The sequence below is a fragment of the Capra hircus genome, chromosome 13, assembly GCF_001704415.2.
Source record: "Capra hircus breed San Clemente chromosome 13, ASM170441v1, whole genome shotgun sequence".
In the NCBI taxonomy this organism is placed as follows: domain Eukaryota; kingdom Metazoa; phylum Chordata; class Mammalia; order Artiodactyla; family Bovidae; genus Capra; species Capra hircus.
This window is the reverse complement of record NC_030820.1, coordinates 37,846,604-37,873,569: the sequence shown is the minus strand read 5'-3', so window position 1 is coordinate 37,873,569 and position 26,966 is coordinate 37,846,604. Positions and strand designations below refer to the sequence as shown.

At 46.5% G+C, this 26,966-nt stretch overlaps 1 protein-coding gene across 2 annotated transcripts; it reads right to left on the bottom strand.

The window, feature by feature from the left end:
• ZNF133 (zinc finger protein 133) lies at nt 4,370–18,748 on the bottom strand. 2 transcript variants are annotated; one of them, XM_018057236.1, is made up of 5 exons: nt 18,625–18,748; nt 17,323–17,498; nt 10,303–10,429; nt 9,809–9,904; nt 4,370–6,253 (listed from the first exon to the last, which is right to left on the bottom strand). In XM_018057236.1, the coding sequence occupies exons 3-5, from the start codon at nt 10,421–10,423 to the stop codon at nt 4,566–4,568; spliced, it is 1,905 nt and encodes a 634-aa protein (XP_017912725.1). In that variant the 5' UTR covers nt 10,424–10,429; nt 17,323–17,498; nt 18,625–18,748; the 3' UTR covers nt 4,370–4,565. The 2 variants fall into 2 exon arrangements, with proteins under 2 accessions (XP_017912725.1, XP_017912724.1); XM_018057235.1 differs by having other exon boundaries at nt 17,323–18,744.

The window sequence follows — 26,966 nt, the reverse complement described above, 5'->3', positions numbered from 1 at the left end:
GGCAGAGGTGACAAGAGCCTGTGATGTCATTTAAAAATAACAAGAGCAATTAATTGATTTAATCAAAAGAGGTTGTCCCAGGTGGGCCTAACCTAATCAGTGGAGCCCTTTAAAACAGTGTTTCAAGGGCAGAGACCCGAAACAGCTGAGTCTCTTGTGGTTTTAAAGAAGCAAACTGCACGTGGTGGGGCTGATGGTGGCCTCCTGGAGCTGAAGGCCCCACCGTTGGGAACTGAACTTGGCCAGTGACTTCTGTCAATAAGCACTTGGTTCCAGTTCTGAAAGGTGAGGCCCACGACTCCAAGCACAGAGCCTAGGGCCCAGCACATGCTATCGCCCACAAGCCAGGGAGGGCGGGGGCTGTAGGGGGCCTGTCTCCCCTCGGGCCCTCCCACCCAACGGGCCTGGAGACAAGGTTCCTCCTGCCTGAGGGTTGCCAGTGGCCCAGCAGGGCCGGGGTCTCCTCCCTGCAGCCTCTCCAGCCACCCCCAGCTGCAGGGAGGCCCCAGGAGTCCCTACCTCTGTCAGGGTGCCCTCAGGCCGCAGTCCTGTGACCAGGGTGGCCTCCCTTGCTGCTCTGTGCAGATACCGGTGCTCGGTCTCTGGGGGCACTGAGGACCAGTCCTTGAATCTGCTCTTTTCACTCCTGTCTTGTCCCTTTTCTGGGGTCTTTGCCTTCAGCACTGATGGGCTTCCAAGTCACTTTGCTTGGCTCTCTGTCACCGTTCGCCAGGGCAATGCCAGTACATACCCCGTGGGCCCCCCACGCCCTCTGTGCCCAGGTCACCCACACCCACCGGCTGGCATGATGCCTGCCCTGTGGTCCCAACCCTGTGACCCAACTCCTGGCCCTGCCCTTGCTCAGGCCTGGCCTCCCCCACAACTCTGGCACCCACAACTGTCCTCATGAGAAACCCAAATGCCCTTCCTGAGTTGCCCGGGTCTCCTGGACCAGCGGCCTTAGCCATCACCACAGCCTCTTCTCTGGTTCTGCTCTGAGATCCCACCAGGGCCCCAGAGCGTTGCCTGACTCCTCAGCTCCGGGTTGGTAGGCTCCAACCCCAGCCCGTCTGCCCCTCCCTCTACAGAGATGACCTGTCCAACCAGTTCTCCCCAGTCACATGCCCATCTCCCCAGAGACCAAACATCTGCAGGCATGAGATTTTGGTACCTCCTTCCAGTCCCTGGCATGGGGCAGTGATACCATGGGTGATGAGTCAAATCGACCTTACCTGCCAGCACTAATCAAGGTTGTTTTAAGATCTGCTTGTCCTCCAAGTGGCTCGGAATCTAGACAAAACATTGGCCCGAACTGTTTTCCAGGGTCTTGGAGTCAGCTACGTTTGTCTACATCTGTAGAAAATTCTGAAAGAGATGGGAATACCAGACCACCTGACCTGCCTCTTGAGAAATCTGTATTCAGGTCAGGAAGCAACAGTTAGAACTGGACATGGAACAACAGACTGGTTCCAAATAGGAAAAGGAGTACATCAAGGCTGTATATTGTCACCCTGCTGATTTAACGTATATGCAGAGTACATCATGAGAAACACTGGACTGGAAGAAACACAAGCTGGAATCAAGATTGCCAGAAGAAATATCAATAACCTAGCTATGCAGATGACACCACGCTTATGGCAGAAAGTGAAGAGGAACTAAAAAGCCTCTTGATGAGAGTGAAAGAGGAGAGTGAAAAAGTTGGCTTAAAGCTCAACATTCAGAAAACTAAGATCATGGCTCTGGTCCCATCACTTCATGGGAAATAGATGGGGAAACAGTGGAAACAGTGTCAGACTTTATTTTCTGGGGCTCCAAAATCACTGCAGATGGTGACTGCAGCCATGAAATTAAAAGATGCTTACTCCTTGGAAGAAAAGTTATGACCAACCTAGATAGCATATTGAAAAGCAGAGACATTACTTTGCCAACTAACGTCCGTCTAGTCAAGGCTATGCTTTTTCCTGTGGTCATGTATGGATGTGAGAGTTGGACTGTGAAGAAGGCTGAGCGCTGAAGAATTGATGCTTTTGAACTGTGGTGTTGGAGAAGACTCTTGAGAGTCCCTTGGAGAGATCCTTGGCAAGGAGATCCAACCAGTCCATTCTAAAGGAGATCAGCCCTGGCATTTCTTTGGAAGGAATGATGCTAAAGCTGAAACTCCACCTCATGGGAAGAGTTGACTCATTGGAAAAGACTCTGATGCTGGGAGGGATTGGGGGCAGGAGGAGAAGGTGACGACAGAGGATGAGATGGCTGGATGGCATCACTGACTTGATCGATGTGAATCTGAGTGAACTCCGGGAGTTGGTGATGGACAGGGAGGCCTGGCGTGCTGCGATTCATGGGGTCGTAAAGAGTCGGACACGACTGAGCAACTGAACTGAACTGAGGATTTGACCTGACCATTTGTAACAATTTATCTTACTTCCCTAATACACCTCCTAAAGTCCAGCCACAGGAGTCTTCTTCTGTGGAATCTATAGCTGTTGTTTTCATACCTAAAAATTCTCCCTCCGATTTTTCCTGGGTTCGGCTTTCTCTCCTCTGACTTTCTAGGTCCTTGTCATCATTCCTTGATCCTACAGGCAGTTCCCCATCTTTGATGAGAACATCCCTGGCTACACCTCTCCTCTGTGCAAAGCCCCTCTGGCTGATCGGGAGGACCGAGACACAGGGGCACAGACACGGCCTTTCGCTGTGGACTGTCCTGGTATTCCGTAAGGACTGAGTTCTTCTCGATAATACTGTATGCAGCTTGAGAGCAGAGATCAGAACACTACATTTTCCTTTCTTTCTTCTCCCCAAACTGACATTATAGAGCCGGGCACTTAGTCTGGCTGGCCAGCAGGGTAGCTACACCTGCTTCTGAAATGTTTGCTTTCACACTTAACAGATTAATAAATAGACACTCAGAGGATTTAGCAATCCCAAACAATCAGCTCTGATCTAAAAATAGAGCAAAGCCTCTGGTTTCTCAGAACCATTTCTCTCATTCATTTGAGTTGCTTCCAAATATGACAAAGAATTTGCATTGGAAAACTTAATTTTTTTTAACAATTGAAATGCAGTCGCTGCCAGTTTAGGGTTTTACTGAGTGTGTCTTGTGTTTTATCTTATGTCAGCAATTCTTAAGTCCCAGATATTTTTGTGGCCCCAGGCTTTTATTTTTCATCCAATGACAATATTTGAGTGGGTAAGATTTAAAAGTTTTAACTGAGGTTAAGATTCAGGTAATATAAACTTTACCATTTTGACCGTTTTTAAAGTACACAGTTCAATGGTTTTTAACATTTCCAATGTTCTGCAGCCATCATTACCATCGAGTTCCACAACATTTTTATTACCCACAAGGGCAGTCCTTTATTGTTAATGGGGAACAGTCATCCCCATTTCCTCTTCTCTTAGTCTCTGGCAGCCACTATCATGCCTTCTGTCTCTTTGCTGTGGCTTATCCTGGGTATTTCATATAAATGGAATGTGTTTGCTTCCCCCCCCTCTCCCCCGCTTTTATTCTATTAACATGATGTATTGACTTTTTTTGCTATTTTGCTATGTTGAGCCAGGAAACCACTCAGTCACAGTGTGAAAATCCTTCTCATATGCTACTGGATTTGGTTGCTAATACTGTGTCGAGGGTTTCTCCCTCTATATCCATAGGGGTTAGGGTCTGTAGTTTTCTTGTGTTGTCTCTGTCAGGTTTTGCTAGTAGGGTAATACTGGTCTCACAGAATGATTTAGGAAGTCTTTTTTGGTAAGATTTTGAGAATGGGTATTAATCCTTTAAATGCTAGAAGTTGCCAATAAGGCCATCTGATTTCAGGCTTTTTTGGAAGGTTTTTGATTACTAACTCAATCTCCTTCTTCATGCTGGTCTGTTCAGATTTCCTGCTTATACATGATTTAAGTGTTTAGATGTTTGTTCATTTCTTCTAGGTTAACCAGCTGACTCACAATTATTTGTGGTGTGTTTACCCTAACTCTAAGCAGTAGCAGTGGTCCTAACCGCTGATTTGACTCAGCAAAGGCAGAAGTGGAGACATCTGAGAGCGAGGAGGAGGCAAGCCAGTAGGGCTGCCACAGGAGCTGGGGGAGAGTGGGGCGGGGGCTGCAGGTGAGAGTGAGCAGCTTAGGGGAGGTTGTGTTTCCTGGAAGACCCCCTCCCTTGCCCATATCCCCTGAACACAGTTCCGGGATCCTCTCCCTCTACAAAGGACCAGACTGTCCAAGAATCAGACTGACTCAGTTCTTAGGTCATCCAAAGGACTGAATTACTGCAGAACCATGGCCTCAGAAGCTCGAGATTTCTGTACCACCCCTGATTCTTTACCTTTATAGGTGAGTGAATGAGAGACACAGTTGAGGCCACAGATTTGTAAAGCAGCAGAGTTTTATTAGAGCAAAAGGCCCCAAACACGACGACTTGGGGTAGAGGAAGTAAACTGAGTTCAAATGTCTTTTTGACCGCTTAGGGAATGTGTTTCAAGAAGAGTGTAAAATGTTTTGATTTAGTCTGCGCTCTTGAGCGGGTGAGGGGGTCAGGAGGATGCTCCGGCGGAGCCTCAGTGTCAGACTGAAACGGTGGTCTGTGGTGGGCACACATTTCTCCTGTGTCTGTTGAGGTGGCTCTTCTGGCTGAAGCCTTGCCCGCATGCCTTGCACACGTGCGGCGTCCTCCCCTGGTGTGTCATCTGGTGGAGGATAAGTTGTTTCTTGTGGGGAAAGCCTTGGCCACACTCTGTGCACAGATAGGAGTTCTCTTCCAAGTGTGACCACTTGTGCATGAGCAGGGCGGACTTGTTGCCAAAGCCTCGCCCGCACCACCGGCAGTTGAACGGCTGTTCCCTTGTGTGCGTGCTGCAGTGCCGGATGAGGCCTGACTGGTGGCGGAAGCCCCGCCCACACTCCCTGCACACGTACGGCTTCTCCCCGGAGTGCGTCCTCTGGTGTTCCACGAGGTTGGACTTCTGGCTGAACCCTCGCCCGCACTCCGCACACACCAGGGGCTTCTCCCCCGAGTGCGTTCTCTGGTGTCGGATGAGGTTGGACTGCTGGCTGAAGACACGCCCGCAGTCCTTGCACACGATGGGCTTGTGCCTGGAGTGCGAGTTCTGGTGCCTGTTGAGATGGGACTTGAGACTGAAGCCCCACCCACATACCCCACACACGTAAGGCTTCTCCCCAGTGTGTGTGCGCCTGTGCGAGATAAGGGTTGAATTCTGGCTGAATCTGTGTCCACACACACCACACATGTAAGGCTTCTCCTTCAAGTGTGTCCTCTGGTGGTTGACGAGTGTGGACCTCTGCTGGAAGCACCACCCACACTCTTTGCAGGAGTATGGCTTCTCCCCTGAGTGTGTCCTCTGGTGCAAGATGAGGTTCGACCTGTCGCTGAAGCCCAGCCCACAGTTGCCACACACGATGGTCTTCTCCTTCAGGTGTGTCCTCTGGTGCCTGACGACGGCTGACTTCTGGCTGAATCCTTTCCCGCACTCCTGGCACACGTAGGGCTTCTCCCCAGAGTGTGTCCTCTGGTGGACGATGAGGTTCGACTTATCGCTGAAGCCTCGCCTGCACTCACAGCACATGTACGGCTTCTCACCAGAGTGTGTCCTCTCATGTATGATGAGCTTCGACCTCTGTTTAAAGCCCCGCCCACACTCCCCACACAGGAGGGGCTTCTCCCCTGAGTGCGCATTCTGGTGTCCGTCCAGGCTCCTCTTTAAACTGAAGCCCTTCCCACACACCCCACACACGTAGGGCTTCTCCCCAGAGTGGATCCTCTGGTGACTGAGCAGGTTCGTCATCTTGCTGAAACCCAGTCCACACTCTCCACAGTTGACAGTCCCAAACCCCAGGACTTCGATCCTCTTCAACAGCCTGTCTGTTTCCTCAGGGGTCCCCATTTGTGCCGGGCCGGCCTCTATCTCCATACCTGGGACCCCACCCCCAGAGAAGACTGGCTGCCTCTGGGGTGGCCTGGGGAATACTTCTACAGTACTTTTCTCTGTCTTTCCAAACAAAGGCAGGGCACCTTCCCTCTCCTGCCCTTCCGCTTCCTCGATCCAGGCACTACCACCAGCGGCCTGCTGCTGCTGGTCCTCCAGGCACAGGTCTCCTGGCTGCACGGGATCTTCGGCATACAAGCACGTGAAGATCCAGGGTGGGGGACTACACAGCACCTGCTGCACGTGGAATTTCTGACTGCAGAGATCCGGAGGGCAGGACGGACAGAGGTGGAGTTCTGGCTTTGGTTCTGTGGCAGAGAGAAGAGTCGGAGTCAGAACTGAGACGTGGAGCCGCCAAAGCAGTTCTGCCTCGTCTGATGGTTAAGACTCCATTCCTTGTTCTTCAAAATGTTTACATCTTCAGGGCCACCCAGCAAGACTTCCTGCAGAGGACCTACTACAACGACCTCCTAATGCACAACCACCCAGTGACACAAACAGGGTCCAAAGGGATTGTCTGTGACCAAGAGAGCTCTAACCAGAGGACCCACATGGAAACGTGTCTGTCTTTCCCTGTCTCCCTGAGGATGGGGCGGAAGAACAGAGCTGTCCCTGAGCTTGGAAGACCCTGGTGTAGGAGGCAACACAGCGGAGTGGCTAAAGATACCACGTGTGAGACACCTGAACCTGGAGGGTCCTGTTGCTGCTGCTGCTGCTGCTGCTAAATCGCTTCAGTCATGTCTGACTCTGTGCGACCCCAGAGACGGCAGCCCTCTAGGCTCCCCATCCCTGGGATTCTCCAGGCAAGAACACTCGAGTGGGTTGCCATTTCCTTCTCCAATGCATGAACGTGAAAGTGAAGTCGCTCAGTTGTGTCCGAACCTCAGCGACCCCATAGACTGCCACCTTCCAGGCTCCTCTGTCCGTGGGATTTTCCAGGCAAGAGTACTGGAGTAGGGTGCCATTGCTGACAAATAGTTATTAGAGGACTACTCTGGACCAGAATTCCCACAAGCCAGGGCTTCCCTGGTGGCTCAGACAGGGAAGAATCTGCCTGCCAATGCAGGATACACAGGTTTGACCCCTGGGTCGGGAAGAGCCCCTGGAGGAAGAAATGGCAACCCACTCTAGCATTCTTGTCTAGAGAATTTCCATGGACAGAGGAACCCGGCAGACTATAGTCCATGGGGTCGCCAAAGAGTTGGACACAACCGAGTGACTAACACTTTCTTTCACTTTCACTTCAGGAGGCTTTCAGCAGTAGACAACACACACACGGTCTAGGCCCCCCAATGACTGGTGCCACGGATCAGTCCGAGTCTTGTTAATTTCCATAATTAACCTAAATAAAAATGGCACCAGGAATCAATATAAAAGTTTTCTTCTTATAGTACCTCTCGTAAGGAGATGTCAACACTGAACACCTTGCTTCAGCACCGCTGGTTCTATTCAGCTGGCGGGAATGCAGGATCACATAGTCTGAGGAACCAGGTCCAGACTTCACCGCATCTGCCTGAACACTTGCCTTCACTGATGCACTGAACTTTTGAAAACCAACTGTGTATACATCTACATTCTAGAATTATTCCATCAGGATAGAATGCTACTGTATTCTGAGACAGGGCCTTTAAAGAGGTGATTAAGGTTAAAAGAAGTCATAAGGCTCTAATCAATATGTCTGTGACCTCCCTGTAGGAGGAAAGCCAGGATGTGCAGCCTCAGAAAGGCCAGGTGAGGACAGAGTGAGGAGGTGACCATTCAAAGTTCAGGAGGGAGACCTCCTGTGTAAACTGCCAACACCTCCGCCAACCAAGAACTGCAAGCCTCCAGAAACACAGTAAAACCTTTTGCTTCTACCATGAATTCTGGTGCTGTGTTTCGACTGCTCTGGTGCCTGAGCTAACAGAAATGCTTCTTCTACCTTGAGCTCTTCCCTAAGTGCCTCTGTACCTGCCCTACAGTCTGCCCCTAAGTAAGTCCCATGAGATCCATCAGCTGTTCCAGTAAATGTGAAAGGGCCAAAGTCTCTATTCAAAGATAAGAGTTGGTTTGGCAGAAAATGCAATAGCAGCTACATGACACCCCAAATCACATTAAATACCATACCAAAACTCTCTAGAAAACAAAGAGCCACAACAAAGCAGGTGCTAAGACTAAGAAGAAATAATAGGATTGATACGTAACACACGACTATATTTAACATGGATGACTGACAAGGACCTACTCTACACCACAGGGAACACTGCTCATATTATGTGACAGCCTGGATGGAAGGGGAGTTTGGGGGAGAATGGATACACGTATACGTATGGCTGGGTCCCTTCGCTGTCCGCCTGAAACTATCACAACATTGTTAATCAGCTATACTTCAATATAAAATTTAAAAAAGTTTTTTTAGAAAAAATGAAAGTTTAAGGAATATAATGTAGAACAAAAGAATTTTAACATTAAAAACTTCATTAATGAATGAGATAAAATTGTCATGAACCTTTACATGCCTAACAGTACACTGAAGTGAAATATACAGCAAAAACTTAGAAATAAATGGGGGATTTCATATAAATTACAATGACATTGGCGAGTAATCTGCTATGACTCTTAGCAGACCAAAAACAAGGATATAAACAACTTGAAAAATATGACTTCTATTAGATATGCTATTTCCCTTGATTTTAAGAAAAAATTAAGCTTTCAAATTGGATAAAACTGAGAGATAGAAAGAAAATCTCTTACAGAAAAAGAAAACATATACTCCTCTTTATTATGAAAGTATTTTAGAAGCTAAAAGACACACAATTCCCTACAGTTATCTATTCCTCTATCATTTAAAAAGAATGCCAAGCCAAAAAACTTCCCAGAAACTACTCTTTCCAATTCTCTACCCACCAAGCTAACCACTGATCACGGTCAATAATAATGCAGATGTCTCTGTTCACATATACATGTTGATACAGTCTTTCACACAAACCCAACTATGTAATAAACATTGTTTTGCAATTTTTCACTTAAAAATGTATCTTCTAAGTATCTGCTTTTCTGTTAGAGAAGGTAAAGGAAAATCTGCCCTTCATTAATGAACAATTAGGAAGCATCATCACAAAAATGGAAAGTTATAAAAAAAGAAGTAGAGACAGGCTCACTAAACTGTGGGACCATGTAAAAAGGACTAATACACATGTAACTATCATTCCAAAAAGTTAAAAAATGGGAAGTTATTTTAAAAAAAAAGGATCAGTAAACTGTGGGACCATGTAAAAAGGACTAATACACATGTAACTATCATTCCAAACAGAAGGAAACAGAAGGGAACAAAACAGTAATGTCCAAAAATCTCCCCAATGTGGCTCTAACCATAAATTTATAGATTCAAAAATCTGAGCACATGCTATGACAGGAAAACTTCAAAGAAAAGCAGCTCACTTCCTCAGTGACATCGCAGTCAAACAGCTGAACACCAAACATACAGAAAACTCGGAAAGTAGCCAGAGGTTTAAAAAGTAACAGAAAAAACAAAGCAATAACTGTGGAAATGACAGCTGATTTCTTATCAGAAACAATGGGAGGCCTGAACAGGGGAACAGTATCTTTAAAGTGGTGAAAAAATAAGCCAATCTAAAATTCTAATCCAGGGAAAATATCCTTTTAAAAATATAGTAACAAGAGCCAGACTATGTATGTGGGAGAGAACTAAGTGAGGCAGAGACGGCAAACCCAGTGCAGGGAGACGAGACACCAGGAAGCTCGAGTGCGGCTGCAGGTCTGGAAGGGGGCCAGCAGGGCAGTGCACACGGTGAGTGGCCAGGGGGCCAGCAGAAAGACCTCCCCACCCCCAGCCCTCTGAACCACCCAGTGTCCCCACTCACCCAGGCAGCTGACGGGCGAGCATTTCCTCTCTTCTCTCCAGGTCTCCTTCCCTTGCTCCAGCTGGGTGATGAGTTTTGGTTTAGAAAACGGAATGCCTGCTCAGAGGAAAAGAGAACAAGATGGTCGCAGGTTATCCTGCACTCAGAGCCACACCAGGGGCGAGGATTTCTAAAGGTGGTGGGGAAGATCTGAGAGTGGTGAGCTCCCCGCCAGGGAAGGGAAGCCAGGATGGGAGTTCACTGACCCGACCTCATGCTGTGAGAGAACACCTCCCTCGTTTACAAGATACTGACTAGGAAGAGATGCCATGCTTACCAGAGAGCCTGCGGGAAAAGGCCAGAAATGCGGAGTATCACACACATGTATACACACCTGTACACGCTTACAGAGTGTCTCTGCTTTGGAGTCCAACCCAAAGGTAAGGCCAGAAACCAAGAGGGCTGCTCCAAGTTGCCAGCAGCCAGGACCCGGGTCCTGAGACATGCAGGCTTACCCAGTGAGACCAGGTTGCTGTAGTTCTCCAGCATCACCTCCCGGTACAGGGACCTCTGAGCAGGGCTCAGCAGCACCCACTCATCCTGGGTGAAATCCACAGCCACATCTCTGAATGCCATGTGTGCCTATAACACAAAACAGCCCTGTTCACCCAGGAGCCAGCCCTGCCCAGGCTTCAGGGTAAGGGGCAAGGGGGAGGCTGCCCGGGGGAGGCAGGTGAGAGATCTAGATCCTGCCTTTGACCCTGGTGCTCTGTATTGCCAAGATCTTTAAAGCCCACTCCCCATCTGGCAGTGGCACTTGTCAGCACGTTCAAGGTCCTAGGTGGGCTGATTTGGAGAATACATACAGAAATAGGAGCCTGTAACTTTCAGGAACTTTAACTCTATGTTGAGGGAAAGCGCCACACTTTTGAGTTTAAAGAATGTAAAAGAATCATCTGAACCATGGTATTAGTGTTGAAGCATCCGAATGACTGAGGTTCACACAATTCAGTTATGGCGGAGACCAAACACAGCTCAGTCCTTCCCCCAATCCCACAGCCTCTCCGGCCCTCCTTCCCTAAGAGGTACTCACCAGCAGGGAATGGTGAAAAGCACGAATTTGAACGCTACTGCCCTGGTTTGGAGCCCATCCCAGCCATCAGCTAGCATCTCCGCTTTTTCAACTGTGGGTAACAGTCCACTAAACGTCCTGTCCCACACTGTGGTGCTCAGGGTGGACGTTCGCTGGCATTGAGTCCATGGATTCATCTCACATGCCATTCTCACACCCTGCCCAACTTCACTGCCTTTATCGTAACACTGTTTCTAAGTGGAAAGCACCCTGGAATAGGGACATCAGGAGAGGTTTTCACAAGAGGCCCAGGAACTTGGTCTTGAACGAAGCACAGGAGTCTAGGGACGAGAAATGTGCCAGGTGTTCCCGGGAGGTGTATGGGGAGCAGAGAAGAGGACACCCGAGCCAAGGAGGAGAGGAAGCCTGAATCCTGGGACGGAGGACCATTTGGAAGGAATAAAAGGCACAAAGTGGGAGAAATGCAGAACAGGTCGAGCGTAGGAGCGGCTTGTGGGTTTTAAATGATTGTAAATATACATAAGCATTTTACTATTTTTACCATTTGAAGTGTACATTTCAGTACATTAAGCATGCTCGCACTTAATGTGGTACAACCACCACCAATATCCATCTCCAGAACTGGTTCATCATGTCACGTTGAAACTCTGTGACCATTAACCATAATGCCCTTTCTCACAAACCCTGGTAACCAATCATCATTTTACTTTCTGTCTCCATGCATTTGGCTATTCTAGGTATCACAAATATGTGAAATCATATGGTGTCTGTCCTTTTGTGTCTGGCTTATTTCATTCAGCGTAATGTCTTCAAGTTTCAGCCATATACTCCAAAGAAGACGTACAGATGGCCAAGAGACACATGAAGAGAGGCTCAACATCGCTAATTGGTCAGTTCAGTTCAGTCACTCAGTCGTGTCTGACTCTTTGTGACCCCATAAACTGCAGCACGCCAGGCCTCCCTGTCCATCACCAACTCCCAGAGTTCACCCAAACTCATGTCCATTGAGTCGGTGATGCTATGCAGCCATCTCATCCTCTGTCATCCCCTTCTCCTCCTGCCCCCAATCCCTCCCAGCATCAGGGTCTTTTCCAGTGAGTCAACTCTTCGCATGAGGTGGCCACAGTATTGGAGTTTCAGCCTCAGCATCAGTCCTTCCAATGAACACCCAGGACTGATCTCCTTTAGGATGGACTGGTTGGCTCTCCTTGCAGTCCAGGGGGACTCTCAAGAGTCTTCTCCAACACCACAGTTCAGAAGCATCAATTCTACGGAGCTCAGCTTTCTTCACAGTCCAACTCTCACATCCATACATGACTACTGGAAAAACCATAGCCTTGACTAGACAGACCTTTTGTTAGAGAAATGGAAATCAAAAATACAATTCACACCAGTCAGAATGGCCATCCTCAAAAAGTCCACAAATGATAAATACGGGAGAGGATGTAGAGAAAAGGCACCCCTCCCACACTGTTGATGGGAATGTAAAACTGGTAACAGACCCTCTAGAGAACAGTATGGAGGTGCTTTAAAAACTAAACATAGGACCACCACATGATCCAGCAGCCCCACTCCTGGGCACATATCCAGAGAACATCGTAATTCGAAAAGATGCAGCCGGTGTTCACTGTAGCGCTATTTATTACAGGCAAGACACGGAAGCAGCCTAAATGCCCATCAGCAGAGGAATGGATAAAGAAGATGCGGCACAGGCCTTCCCTGGCGGCTCAGTGGTAAGGAATCCACCTGTATTCACACGAGTTCCAGTGGCAAGGAGTCCTGTGACTACAGGAGACACGAGTTCCATCCCTGATCTGGGAAGATCCCACATGCCTTGGAGCGACTAAACCTGTGTGCCACAACTACTGAACCTGCGCTCTACAGCCCGTGCTCTGCCACGAGAGAAGCCACCTCAATGAGAAGCCCGTGCACCACCACTGGAGAGCAGCCCCCACCTGCCGCAACCAGAGAACAGCCAAGCAGCAGTGAAGACCCAGCACAGCTATGAGTAAATAAAACTGTTTTCAAATGTAGTACATCTTTGTACAATGGACTATTACTCAGCCATAAAAAGAATGAAATAATGTCATTTTCAGCAACATGGATGGACCTAGAGATTATCATACTAAGTGAAGTCAAACAAACAAATATATCACTCATACCTGGAAACTAAGGTTTTCAAATGATATAAATGAATTTATTTATAAAACAGAAACAGACTCACACACTTAAAAACAAAATATATGGTTACCAAAGGGGAAATGTGTGTGTGTGGTGGGGGGAGGAATAAATGAGGAGTTTTGGATTAACATACACACACTACAATATATAATATATAAAGTATATAGACAGGTAACCAACTAGACCCTACTATATAGGACAGAGAACCCTACTCAATACTCTGTAAGAACCTATATGAGAAAAGAATCTGAAAAAGAATGAACATATGTGTATGTATAACTGAATTACTTTTCTGTACACCTGAGATTAACACAACATTGTAAATCAACTGTACCACAGTAAAAATTGAGAAAAAAAGACGACCTGAATCAAAATATGAAGGGCCTACAAAGTACCAGGGAAAAACTGACACACAGCCAACAACTTCAAGGTATCTATCTATTGGAAAAACTATCAGGCTCTGAAGAATAACAAGAAAACTCCTAAGTGACTCTAGACAAAAAATATACCAGACTTCCATGAGACTTTTCAAAATCATCATTCAACTCATGTGCACTGCAGGTGGGAACATACAATGCTGCAAGCACTATGGAGAACAGCACAGCAGTTCCTCAAAAATTTAAAAATACACATTATCATATGACCTACCAATTCCTCTTCTGGGTATTTCCCCAAAAGAATTGGAAGCAGGGACTTGAACAGATATTTGTACACTCACGTGAGCAGCATTATTCACAATAGCCAAAATGTAGACGTGATCCAAGTGTCTGTCAATAGACAAATGGATAAACAAAGAGTGGTGTGTGTGTGTGCGTGTGTGTGTGTGCATGTGTGTGTGTGTATGTATATATATGATGGAATATTATGAAGTCTTAGAGAAGAAATTCTGACATATGCTACAACATGGATGAACATTAAAGATACTATGCTAAGTGAAACAAACCAGATACAAAAGGACAAATATATAGTTCCACTTATATGAGGTACCTAGAGTAATCCATATAGACAAAGTAGAACGATGGTTGACACGAGCTAGGAGGAAGGGGAAACTGAGTTATTGTTTAATGGGGATAGAGTTTCATTCTGAAAAGTTCTGGAAATGGACAGTGTGAATGGCTGCACAACAATATGAACGTACTTAACGATACTGAACTATAGACTTAGAACAGTTAAGATGGTATGTCTTATGTTATATATATTTTATGACTTTAAATGCATGGCAAAAAGAATATCATTCAAAGCAATAAGATATATTTCAGGGACTTCCCGGGTGGTCAGGTGGCTAAGACTTCACACTCCCAATGCAGGGGTCTGGGTTCGATCCTTGGTCAAAGAACTAGACCCCATATGCCACAACTAAGACCTAGCGGAGCCAAATAAATAACTAAACAAAATTTTTTTTTTTTAATTGCGCCAAGACAGAGTGCCCAGAAATGTAAGACTGGTTGAACTGAGGGAATTCATTACTGTAATATACTGTATTAATGAACTGGACCAAGGAGAAAAAACATGATTGCATTTATACATGCTGAAGTATTCTTTAACAGAACTCATCCAACATCCAATTCACTGTAAGACTAATGAATCCATAGAACTTTTCATTTCGAATTTTAGACTTAGAAGTTGCAAAAATATCAATTCCCATGTAATCTTAATTCAGTTTTCTCTAACGTTAACATCTGAGAAAACTATACTACAATGATCAAAACCAGATTAACATTGATTATTACTGTTATCTAAACTACAGCTCATGACCACATTTCAACAGGCTTTTTCTACTAATGTCCCCCTTCTTCTGGTCCAGGATTCAACTGAGGTTCTCGCACTGCATTTAGCTGTCATAGATCTTTAATCTCCTCCAATCTGTGACGTTCCTTCTTTCATGAATGACATTTTTGAAGAACAGCCCTCAAGTGTGATTTATCAGATTTGAGAAGAAAATGATTAGAATGAACCTAATTCACTTTTCGCTAGATTGTCTCAGAAGTCATGTGTCGTTTTCATACCCCTTGATAGGCGGTCATGATATTGGTATGTTTCACTACTGATGATGTTAACCTTGATCTTGATCACTTGGTTAAGACAGTGTCTGCTGGGTTTCTTCATTACAAGTCACTCATTTTGCCTTTATATTTAATATACAACTTAGGAGAGATACTTTGAGATTATACAAATATCCTGTTTCTCTTCAACCTTTTACCAAATAATTTTAGCATCATTTTGTGGGACCTGTCTTCAACCATTATTACTGCAGTGTTGACCAAATGACAATGTTCTACCTCCTTCTTTCCTTCAAAATTCATTAGCTGGAATTCTGTAAGCAAGAGTTGTCCCTTCTCTCTTTTTTAAATTAATCTATTTATTGTTGGCTGTGCTGGGTCTTCGTTGCTGCACACAGGCTTTCTCCAGTTGTGGCAAGCGGGGACAACTCTTCGTGGCAGTGTACAGGCTTCTCACTGCGGTGGCTTCAGTGGTCATGGAGCACAGGCTCAGTTGCTCCAAGGCATGTGGAATCTTCCCAGACCAGGGATTGAACCCATGACCCCTTGACTGGCAGCCAGATTCTTAGGAACTGTATCACCAGGGAAATCTAAGAGTTGTCCCTTCTTATTTACTTCAGTGTGGATTCATAGCTTATCCTAGGGGTTATATTAGAATATTATCATTATTTTGCAGCTCAAATTATTTCATCAAACACTGGGTGCTCCTTCAGGCTGACCTCATCCCTGCTTTCACCTACAAATGTGCGACAAGTGATGCTGTGCCAGTCACAGGCTTAAGTCTGTATGCTCTCGGAGGGCCCAAGGCACCAGGTTAAGAATGTCAGCACCCCTGCTAGAGGGACCAACAGAAGCAGAGGCCCGATACCATGTGGAGAGGGTATGGGGCCTAGCAAAGAGACGCTGGTGTCTTCACCTGCTTAGTCTAACCCAGTGACAGGAACTGTATCAATGGCTCAAGAGGAGCAAACGAGGTACCCTACCCTCTAACAACCACCTCCTGGTCCAGTGGGAGGGTCAGATAGTCATGACACAGCCTAAGCCCTGGAGTCCTGAGCCCCAGGGTCCCATCATCAACAGGGAGCCTGGGAACACTGCCGGGGATGTGCAGGGTGCTCTGCAGGGGGAGAGCATCCCAGCTCATTACCAGTCGACAGAGAAACAGAGATGCTTGGGGAAACACAAGCAGACAATGGAATATGCTTCTATGCAGCTGTAAAGCAGGGTCTGACCAGGTTGGGAGTCAGAGAGGACACTGAGGAGGAGACTTGGAGAAGTTGGAGGCATTAAAAGTAATTCTAACAATTACTTAGCCTTTATGTGCCCCACACTGTAACTGCATTGCTAGGGTTATCTCCTCCAACATCCCTGGGAGGTGGACATCAGCCTGATGATTCCCATCTGGCAGATGAGGAAAAGAAGGCTCAGGGAGGTGAAATAACAAGCTCAGGGCCACACAGCTAGACATGGTAAAACTGAGATTTGAACCCCAGCATCCTGACTTTGGAGTTGGGACAGAAGCAGACGATTAGGAAGGTCTCTTTCTAGCAGGCTGAGTGGCACGTTCAGTATGTGGACCTCAGGTGCTCAATTCAACAGGCAGGTGGGGAGAGGGACAAGAAGGTGGAGAAGAGACAAAAGTGAGGGCGGAGCAGGAGTGGAGACCAGAAGGAGAGGAGTCCAGGGCACAGCACACGTGCTGCTGAGAGAACAGGGCAGGTGAGCCTGGAAAGAACAAAGAGGCCCAGCTGCGGGTGTTCACTGAGGTCCGCAAGGGCAGAAACGGGGGGAGGGCCAGAGACAGGGACACTGTCCCCCGGAATTCCTCCCCGGCCACACACCTCTCCTCTCCTGCCTCTGAACAGAGCTGCTCTGACCGAAACAACTATTAATTCTCTTGAGTATAGTGATCACCCTGTGGGTACTTTACAGGAAGCTCTAATGTTAGAGCTGCCTCCTGAGCTAACTGCAGGTGAGATGACAGGACGGGGACACAGGCAGTGAGGGCCTCGCTGGATGGAACCAGAACAGAAGGCCGAGGCCTTCACAACAGACAAGCCTGAGAGTGCACAGGCCTGAACAAACCACAGGGATGGGGGGGAGGGGGCAGTCGTCAAGGAGGACGCAGGGTCTGAACAAGAGGGCCTGGGACAGCAGCCACCCCTATGACAGACCATTTCCCTGGGGAAACCAGCTGGGCTCTGATCCCCAGGTGGGGCGTGCTGGGCACAAAATGTCAAGGCTGAGCAAAGGAAACCCACCTTTGGTTCAGCACACGGAAGGCGAGCAGTCCCCACGTGAGTCTGGGCTGTCAGGAGCCCTCTCCTCGCCCACCAGGCTTCCTCTCTGGGCAGCACAAGAGCAGTAAGGTTCAGGAGAGTCACTGGAAACTCACGCCCTTAGACTTTCCTTTTCCTTAAAGGCATCAGGAATGTACCTGTCACAGAAGAAAAGGCTGCGGGCAGCTCGCTGAGAACACAGCCTGCCCCAGTAAGGCTGCCGACACCAGGCCTGAGCTGACCCACTCTTGCCTCTGACCTTCCTAAGCAAAGTTCGTACTCACTGGGCACTTAGGACTGTACACATCAGAGATGGTTCCAGGCACAGAACCGTCTTACTTCATTCTAGCCTCACAACCCAATGGAGTACGATTTATAACCTTTATTTTACAGATGAGAAAACTGAAGCACAGTGAAGTCAGTCCCTTATCCAAGGTGACACCATTACAAAGTCACAGAGTCTGGATGAAAGCTGGCAGCCGAGGCTAGGCTCTTCAAGTAGGGCAGGCACAGGGAAACTCTGTGGGTTGTAAGGCTTCTCAGTGTGTCATTTTGAGACGAATCAAGATTGCTCTCCAGGTGACAAGGGTTACATCTGGATGTGGGTCTGTAGAGTTCTATTTATTTCTGTCTAAAATCTCTCCCTAATAAAACTTTAAAATGGAATTTAAAATCCCGCAGTCCGGAAACACCGGAGCCGTGCACATCCGTGACTGCTGTGGTCAACGCAGGTTTCCAGGACCTTTGAGAATCTTGCCCAGTGGGCCTCAGACAACCTCTTCCTCCAAGGCCTGAATCCAGGGGCAACCGGTCAAAAACACACCCAAGATCGCTGCCAAAGTGGCCCGTTCCATACCCAGCCCATCCCAGGCACATGCTGCCCACGGCAAACCACCCACCAAAACTCTTGGCGGCGGGCTGGCCCTCATCCCAGCACCTGGGAAACATCAGGCCCCCATGCCAACTTACTCAACCCTCTGGCCCCCAGGGACTTGGGGGTAGAGGGATTCGCCCCCATCATCACTGCTCTTTCGGCCAAGGCCTAACGTGTCCTCACCCACAGGAGCCCCGGGACGTGGCTGGATTCCGGCATCCGCCACCACCGGGCATCGCGGCTAAGCTTCGCCCACGTCCATCGGAGATGCGCGCTCACATCCCAAATATGACATCCGGGAGGGCACGGCCTGAATCGCGACAGCGCGTCCCGCCGTCGCCTCCTCTGCCCGGCACCAGCACAGTCCCCAGCCTCAGGTGCAGCCAACAGCCCAGACTTTCAGGACCTACCTTTCCGCTCAGGGAAGGGCACGGCTGCAGCTTAGAGCCCCACGGGCGCCGCACTCACCCGCGAGGAACAAGGGGTCACTCCAGCCACCAGCTGGGCCAGGACGCCTGGACTACACTACCCAGAATCCTCAGCCCAGCACCAGGACTACACTACCCAGAATCCTCGGACAAGCGCCGGGACTACATCTCCCAGGATGCTCGGCGCGCCCAGAGGCCTCTGAGGGAGCAGCTTCTCCGTTAAATGCCCAGGGAAGAATGGCCACTGTAGCGCCTAGATTTCCGCCCCGCCCCCTCTTTTACAGAGGACCCCGGGTGAATGGTCTCTCCTTTCCGTGAGTCCTTCGCTAACGCCTCCGCCTTAAAGACTACACTCCCCAGTGACCCCAGCAGTGACTCCTGCCTCCGGTGCCGGGCACCCCCCTCGGCTTGCGGAAGTGATGTGCCCGGGGAATCTCCGTTTAGTTTCTGGGGTGCGCGGCGGAGCGTACAACGGTTTCCGGGCCACGCTTGCTTGCGGGGAAAGCAAGGCTGTGTCGGGGCGGGTGGGGAGGGGTCCATGAGCCGCGCAGGCGTGATGTCGACCAGCTCCCTTTAATTCACTTAAACCCACGGTGGGGACTGACACTGAGAAGGCGAGGCATCTTCCCGCGATCTTACTGTCAAAGACGCACCGCACCGCTATCCCTAGATCCTGTTCCTCTGTCGCAGTCCGCGCGTTTATGGGCAATTTCATCCCTCTTCTGGGCGACAGGAGCCTCACCGTTAGACCATAGCTTGGGATTCAGCCCCTCGTAGTGTCCACTGAAAAAGCAAAATGTCAAGAATGACAACCTAAAAGTTGAGAATTGTGTTTTATTTGGTGGTCTTATACCTAGGAGACAGCCTCGCAGCTCTGAGGAACTGTTTCAAAGGGTTATGGGAGAAGCAGGATATGTAGAAGTTTGCTGAAAAGAAAACAGAGTGGTTGAACATCGAAAGGTTACTGCTGATCACAAAGGAACAGACAGCTTTATGAATTTAGAACTTTTTTACTATGGGAAGATAAAAGAATCTGGGCTCTCTTAAACAATTCCTTTGAGATGCATCTGAAGTATCTAGGGTCAGCATACTGTTTTTCTCCACCCTTAGTTTCCCTCAGAGTGCCTGCAGAGGTTGATGGCTTCATGGCAGGCAGCATTCCGTTGTTTACTAAAACAGCAGTTGGTAGCATCTTTTTCTTTTTGGTCTGCAGCTCTCTGAGTCTTTGTTCAGGCTTCTGACTGAGGTCAGGGAGGTACTGGTGCCATCTGAGACATGCCCACTGGGGAGCTGAGGAGCACACCCGCCCCCCTTCACTGTGGAGGGTGTTTCCACCAAGACACTCTCAGTTTTCCTTACTTCCGCTAGATTTGCTTTCTGAAGTTTTGTCATCTAGAAGACCAAGAAAATGTTCACATGGCCTGGAAAGCCAAGGAGAGACAAGCATTTCCTAAAATTCTTTGTTAGCTCCCTGACGGTGAATCCCTTCCCTTCTCTTGCCTGGAGGCTGCCTCATTCACAGTGAATTCATTTCAGCCCCTGCCCTAAGGAAAGTCCCTGGTCTGACTTGAACACTCTCTCCACATCCCTTTCTGCTCTACACTAGGACTAGTAGTTCACCAAGAAATTAGAGTCCACTAAAAAATACATATGTACATATATATATATATATATATATACACACACACACAACCTAAAAACTGAGAATTCTATTTTATTAGGCAGATTTTCAGAGGACTTCAAGCCTAGGAAGCAGCCTCTCAGTTAGCTCTGAAGGACTGCTTTGAAGGGCAGGGGACCCAAGATATATTGGAGTTTTACAAAACAGATATCAGAACATTAAAAAATTACTGTTAAGGAAAACCAGACATCAAGTTAATGAATTTAGTGCTTTTCTATGAAGGAAAAGATGCCAAAGTCTGGGTACACTGAAAGCATTCTTTTTTTTTTAATTTAAATTTATTCATTTTAATTGGAGGCTAATTACTTTACAATATTGTATTGGTTTTGCCATACATCAACATGAATCCACCACGGGTGTACAGCTATTCCCCATCTGAACCCACCTCCCACCTCCCTCCCCATACAATCCCTCTGGGTCATCCCAGTGCACCAGCCCCAAGCATCCTTTATCCTGCTCGAACCTGGACTGGCGATTTGTTTCTTATATGATATTATACATGTTTCAATGCCATTCTTCCAACTCATCCTACCCTCTCCCTCTCCCACAGAGTCCAAGAGACTGTTCTATACATCTGTGTCTCTTTTGCTGTGTCACATACAGGGTTATCGTTGCTGCTGCTAAGTCGCTTCAGTCGTGTACGACTCTGTGTGACCCCATAGACAGTAGCCCACCAGGCTCCCCCACCCCTGGGATTCTCCAGGCAAGAACACTGGAGTGGGTTGCCATTTCCTTCTCTAATGCATGAAAGTGAAAAGTGAAAGTGAAGTCGCTCAGTCATGTCCAACTCTTCACGATCCCATGGTCTGCAGCCTACCAGGCTCCTCTGCCCATGGGATTTTCCAGGCAAGGGTACTGGAGTGGGGTGCCATTGCCTTCTCCAGGGTTAACATTACCATCCTTCTAAATTCCATATATATGCGTTAGCATACTGTATTGGTGTTTTTCTTTCTGGCTTACTTCACTCTGTATAATAGGCTCCAGTTTCATCCACCTCATTAGAACTGATTCAAATATATTCTTTTTAATGGCTGAGTAAATACTCCATTGTGTATATGTACCACAGCTTTCTTATCCATTTGTCTGCTGATGGGCATCTAGGTTGCTTCCATGTCCTGGCTATTGTAAACAGTGCTGCAATGAACATTGGGGTACACGTGTCTCTTTCAATTCTGGTTTCCGCGGTGTGTATGCCCAGCAGTGAGATTGCTGGGTCATAAGGCAGTTCTATTTCCAGTTTTTTAAGGAATCTCCACACTGTTCTCCATAGTGGCTGTACTAGTTTGCATTCCCACCAACAGTGTAAGAGGGTTCCCTTTTCTCCACACCCTCTCCAGCATTTATTGCTTGTAGACTTTTGGATCGCAGCCATTCTAACTGGCGTGAAATGGTACCTCACTGTGGTTTTTATTTCCATTTCTCTGATAATGAGTGATGTTGAGCATCTTTTCATGTGTTTGTTGGCCATCTGTATTCTTTGGAGAAATGTCTATTTAGTTCTTTGTCCCATTTTTTGATTGGGTCGTTTATTTTTCTGGAATTGAGCTGCAGCAGTTGCTTGTATATTTTTGAGATTAGTTGTTTGTCAGTTGCTTCATTTGCTATTATTTTCTCCCATTCCGAAGGCTGTTCTTCCACCTTGCTTATAGTTTCCTTTGTTGTGCAGAAGCTTTTAATTTTAATTAGGTCCCATTTGTTTATTTTTGCTTTTATTTCCATTACTCTGGGAGGTGGGTCATAGAGGATCCTGCTGTGATTTATGTCAGAGAGTGTTTTGCCTATGTTCTCCTCTAGGAGTTTTATAGTTTCTGGTCTTACATTTAGATCTTTAATCTATTTTGAGTTTATTTTTGTGTATGGTGTTAGAAAGTGTTCTAGTTTCATTCTTTTACAAGTGGTTGACCAGTTTTCCCAGCACCACTTGTTAAAGAGATTGTCTTTAATCCATTGTATATTCTTGCCTCCTTTGTCAAAGATAAAGTGTCCATAGGTGTGTGGATTTATCTCTGGGCTTTCTGTTTTGTTCCATTGATCTATATTTCTGTCTTTGTGCTAGTATCATACTGTCTTGATGACTGTGGCTTTGTAGTAGAGCCTGAAGTCAGGCAGGTTGATTCCTCCAGTTCCATTCTTCTTTCTCAAGATTGCTCTGGCTGTTCGAGGTTTTTTGTATTTCCATACAAATTGTGAAATTATTTGTTCTAGCTCTGTGAAAAATACCGTTGGTAGCTTGATAGGGTTTGCATTGAATCTATAGATTGCTTTGGGTAGTATACTCGTTTTCACTATATTGATTCTTCCAATCCATGAACACGGTATATTTCTCCATCTATTAGTGTCCTCTTTGATTTCTTTCACCAGTGTATTATAGTTTTCTATATATAGGTCTTTAGTTTCTTTAGGTAGATATATTCCTAATATTCCTAAGTATTTTATTCTTTTCGTTGCAATGGTGAGTGGAATTGTTTCCTTAATTTCTCTTTCTATTTTCTCATTATTAGTGTATAGGAATGCAAGGGATTTCTGTGTGTTGATTTTATATCCTGCAGCTTTACTATATTCATTGATGAGCTCTAGTAATTTTCTGGTGGAGTCTTTAGGGTTTTCTATGTAGAGGATCATGTCATCTGCAAACAGTGAGAGTTTTACTCCTTTTTATCCAATTTGGATTCCTTTCATTTCTTCTGTTCTGATTGCTGTGGCCAAAACTTCCAGAACTATGTTGAATAGTAGTGGTGAAAGTGGGCAACCTTGTCTTGTTCCTGACTTTAGGGGAAATGCTTTCAATTTTTCACTATTGAGGATAATGTTTGCTGTGGGTTTGTCATATATAGCTTTTATTATGTTGAGGTATGTTCCTTCTATTCCTGCTTTCTGGAGAGTTTTTATCATAAATGGATGTTGAATTTTGTCAAAGGCCTTCTCTGCATCTATTGAGATAATCATATGGCTTTTATTTTTCAATTTGTTAATGTGGTGTATTACATTGATTGATTTGTGGATATTGAAGAATACTTGCATCCCTGGGATAAAGCCCACTTAGTCATGGTGTATGATCTTTTTAATGTGTTGTTGGATTCTGATTGCTAGAATTTTGTTAAGGATTTTTGCATCTATGTTCATCAGTGATATTGGCCTATAGTTTTCTTTTTTTGTGGCATCTTTGTCAGGTTTTGGTATTAGGGTGATGGTTGCCTCATAGAATGAGTTTGGAAGTTTACCTTCCTCTGCAATTTTCTGGAAGAGTTTGAGTAGGCTAGGTGTTAGCTCTTCTCGAAATTTTTGGTAGAATTCAGCTGTGAAGCCGTCTTGAAAGCATTTTTTGACAAGCACCTTATCTATCTAGGGCTAGCATCCTGTTCTTTCCCATCCTAGTCCCCTGAAGTACATGGGGATGGGCCTGATGGCTCGAGATCCAGTGTTCTGTTTCCATCCTGAAGTCCCTAAGGGCTCACTGTGGGGCAGGGGGCCTGTAATGTGATGGCTTAATGGCCCACAACATCTTTTGTGTAACCATTCTTAGTCCTCACCAGCAATGAACAAAGACTGTCACCTATGAAATCAGTAAACAAAGGATGCTGTGGCTACTACAGTCACCACCAACTATGCACCCTGAGGGGATTCAAGATAGAGAAAAAGAGAGTGCTGGTCCTAGATAGTTGAAACTGAAAGTTGCGCTGCTGTGTCTGACTCTTTGCCATTCCATACAATCCATGGAATTCTCCAAGCCCGAATACTAGAGTGGGTAGCCTTTCCCTCCTTCAGAGGATCTTCCCAACCCAGCGATCAAACCTAGGTCTGCCACATTGCAGGCAGATTCTTTACGAGCTGAGCTACAAGGGAAGCCCAAGAATACTGGAATGGGTAACCTATCCCTTCTCCAGCAGATCTTCTGACCCAGGAATTGAACTGGGTTCTCCTGCATTGCAGGCAGATTCTTTACCAACTACATTGGGTGTATATCAAAGGATTGATTTCAAAGAACCTAGACTCTTGGATTTTCCCATACCTGGAAAAGTGCTAAGTTCATTAACCTGAGACTCTAGTTTTTCTTTAGGTGCATGCTCAGCCGTTTCAATCGTGTCTGACTCTTCGTGACCCTATTGACTGTAGCACTCCAGGCTCCTCTGTGCATGGGATTTTCCAAGCAAGAATACCAGAGTGGGCTGCTATGCCCTCCTCCCGGGGATCCTCCAGACCCAGGAATTGAACTTGAGTCTCCTGCAGTTCCTGCTTTACAGGCAGTTTGTTTATTGCTGAGCCACCCAGGAAGTCCACTGGTTTTCCTTTAAATAACAGTAATATTTTGATGTTTTGACTACCTGTGGTCTTTTTTTTTTTTCCTCTCAAAAACCTCTGTATCTCTTGGCTCCTCCCTTACCTCTTCTGAACAGTCCCTCAGAGCCATCTGAGAGGCTGTCTCTCGGGTTTAAACCCTCAGTATGTCCACTGACTAAAATACAATTCTCACAATTTATCACATCTGTAAACAGTAGGAGTTTTGTTTCAGCCCCAATCTCCAGTTCCTTACAACTTTTTGTTCTCTCATATTGGCTAGAACCACAGTTGCTATTGTTTACTTGCTAAGTCGTGTCCAGCTCTTTGCAACGCCATGGACTGTAGCACACCAGGCTCGTGTGTCCGTGGAATTTCCCAGGCAAGAATACTAAAGTGGGTTTAGGTTGTACATATTTTTTAAGTGGACAACACCAATACTGTATTTATCAGACTCACTGATAATTAGTGTTTTGCTCCAGGGTCTCTCTTATCTGTCCAATTGAGCAAGCTCTTCTTCCTCTCCTTTGAACCACGTGTAATTGCACACGCTGTAGACCCTTAACTATGTTGGCATGTGTTTCCTAAGAACAAAGACATTCTCTTATGTGACCACAGTACTTACTGGGTTCAGTAAATTTAACACTCGGTTCAGTAAATTTAACACTCGGTTCAGTTCAGTGACTCAGTCGTTTCTGACTCTTTGCAACCCCACGGACTGCAGCATGCCAGGCTTCCCTGTCCATCAACAACTCTTGGAACTTGCTCAAACTAATGCCCATTGAGTTGGTGATGCCATCCAACCAGGTCATCCTCTGTCGTCCCCTTCTCCTTCCACCTTCAATCTTTCCCAGCATCAGGGTCTTTTCCAATAATCAGTTCTTCACATCAGGTGGCCAAAGGATTGAAGCTTCAGCTTTAGCATCAGTCCTTCCAAATTTAACACTAGAGCAATATTTTACACTAGCCTACCAACCACATTCTGGTTTGACAACTGGCCCGAGTGTGTTTTATAATATGTACCCCTCCCCAGCGCAGGATCCAGTCTAGGATTTGAGTTTTAATTGTGGTGCCCCTAATTTCCTCTAATATGGAATATTCCACGGTTGTGCTTTTGTCTTTTATGACAACAGCATTTTTGAAGAGTCGGGGCTTCTTTTTTGGAAACCGTAGTTCTTACTAGGGTCTGCCTAGGGCTCCCATACGGTTGGGCCCAGGTTGAGGTCCTGGTCCGAGCACTGACTGGAGTAGGATTGTGTCCTTCATGAGGCATCACGTTCAGTGCTGCTCAGTTTCTGCTTGTACCAAAGACCATCTCTGGGTGGACCCTTTAGGACCTTTTACCCATTTTTCTATTTTTAAAGCTCTTCTCAGGAGCCAGGAGCTTCCCTGGTGGCTCAGATGGTAAAGAATCTGCCTGCAATGCAGGAGACCCAGGTTCGATCCCTAGGTCGGGAATATCCCCTGAAGAAGGGAATGGCAACCCACTGTGGTATTCTTGCCTGGAGAATTCCATGGACACACGAGCCTGGCGTGCTACAGTCCATTGGGTTGCAAAGAGTTGGACATGTCTGAGCGACTAACACTACTACTACTACTCAGGAGCCAGATACTCTTGTTTTACCTACATCACCTTCTTGAACCCTCAGAACAGCCAAATGGAGATCACCCCCTTTTGTAGATGAGGACACAGAAGCTCAGAGCTGGCAGCAGCCAGTAAGCTGCAGAATCCACATCTGAGCCCCCAGTTCTGCTCTTATCACACATGCATTAAGTGGCCACCACACACCACTCACAGGGCTTGTTAGGTGAATGTGCCCTCCAGCAGCACAGACTATGGGAAAGAAGGATATGTCTGCAAGTAATAACCAGCCAACCATGTTACTAGAGACAAACACCACCGAGGTACCAGCTTTCCACTCTGAAGACTTCTTTGGCTAGAACTGTATAAATGTCCTTTTCTAAAGTAGAATTTTGAAAGCTGACTAAGCTATAGTAACATTAAGTTGAAGGTAGTAAATGATTGAATCTTAATTCTTTTTCTCCCATTTTATTATGAAAATTTTCTGACACAAATAATTGGGAGATTGGAATGTCCAGACGCCCATCACAGTTAATATTTTATCATATATATGTGTATATATATATATACATGTATTTGTCACACACCCCTCTTTTTGCCCGTCCGTTAGTTCATCTAATATGGGGTGCACTGCAAGGTCACAGACATCAGTTCACCCCTAAGCACTTCAGCATGCAAGTCATTAGCTAAAGTTCGGTACTTGTTTACATCTCATTTTGAAAGTAAAATGTGCTTACAGTGAAGTGTGTGAAACTAACGAGTACCATCTAATGAAGTGTGACAGAT

Coding starts and splice junctions, on each gene's coding strand:
- ZNF133 (XM_018057236.1), bottom strand. CDS start 10,423: ATGGCATTCAGAGATGTGGCTGTGGATTTCACCCAGGATGAGTGGGTG. Junction 9,905..10,302: donor CAGCAACCTGGTCTCACTGG/GTAAGCCTGCAT, acceptor TCCTCTGAGCAG/GCATTCCGTTTTCTAAACCA. Junction 6,254..9,808: donor CTCGCCCGTCAGCTGCCTGG/GTGAGTGGGGAC, acceptor TCTCTGCCACAG/AACCAAAGCCAGAACTCCAC.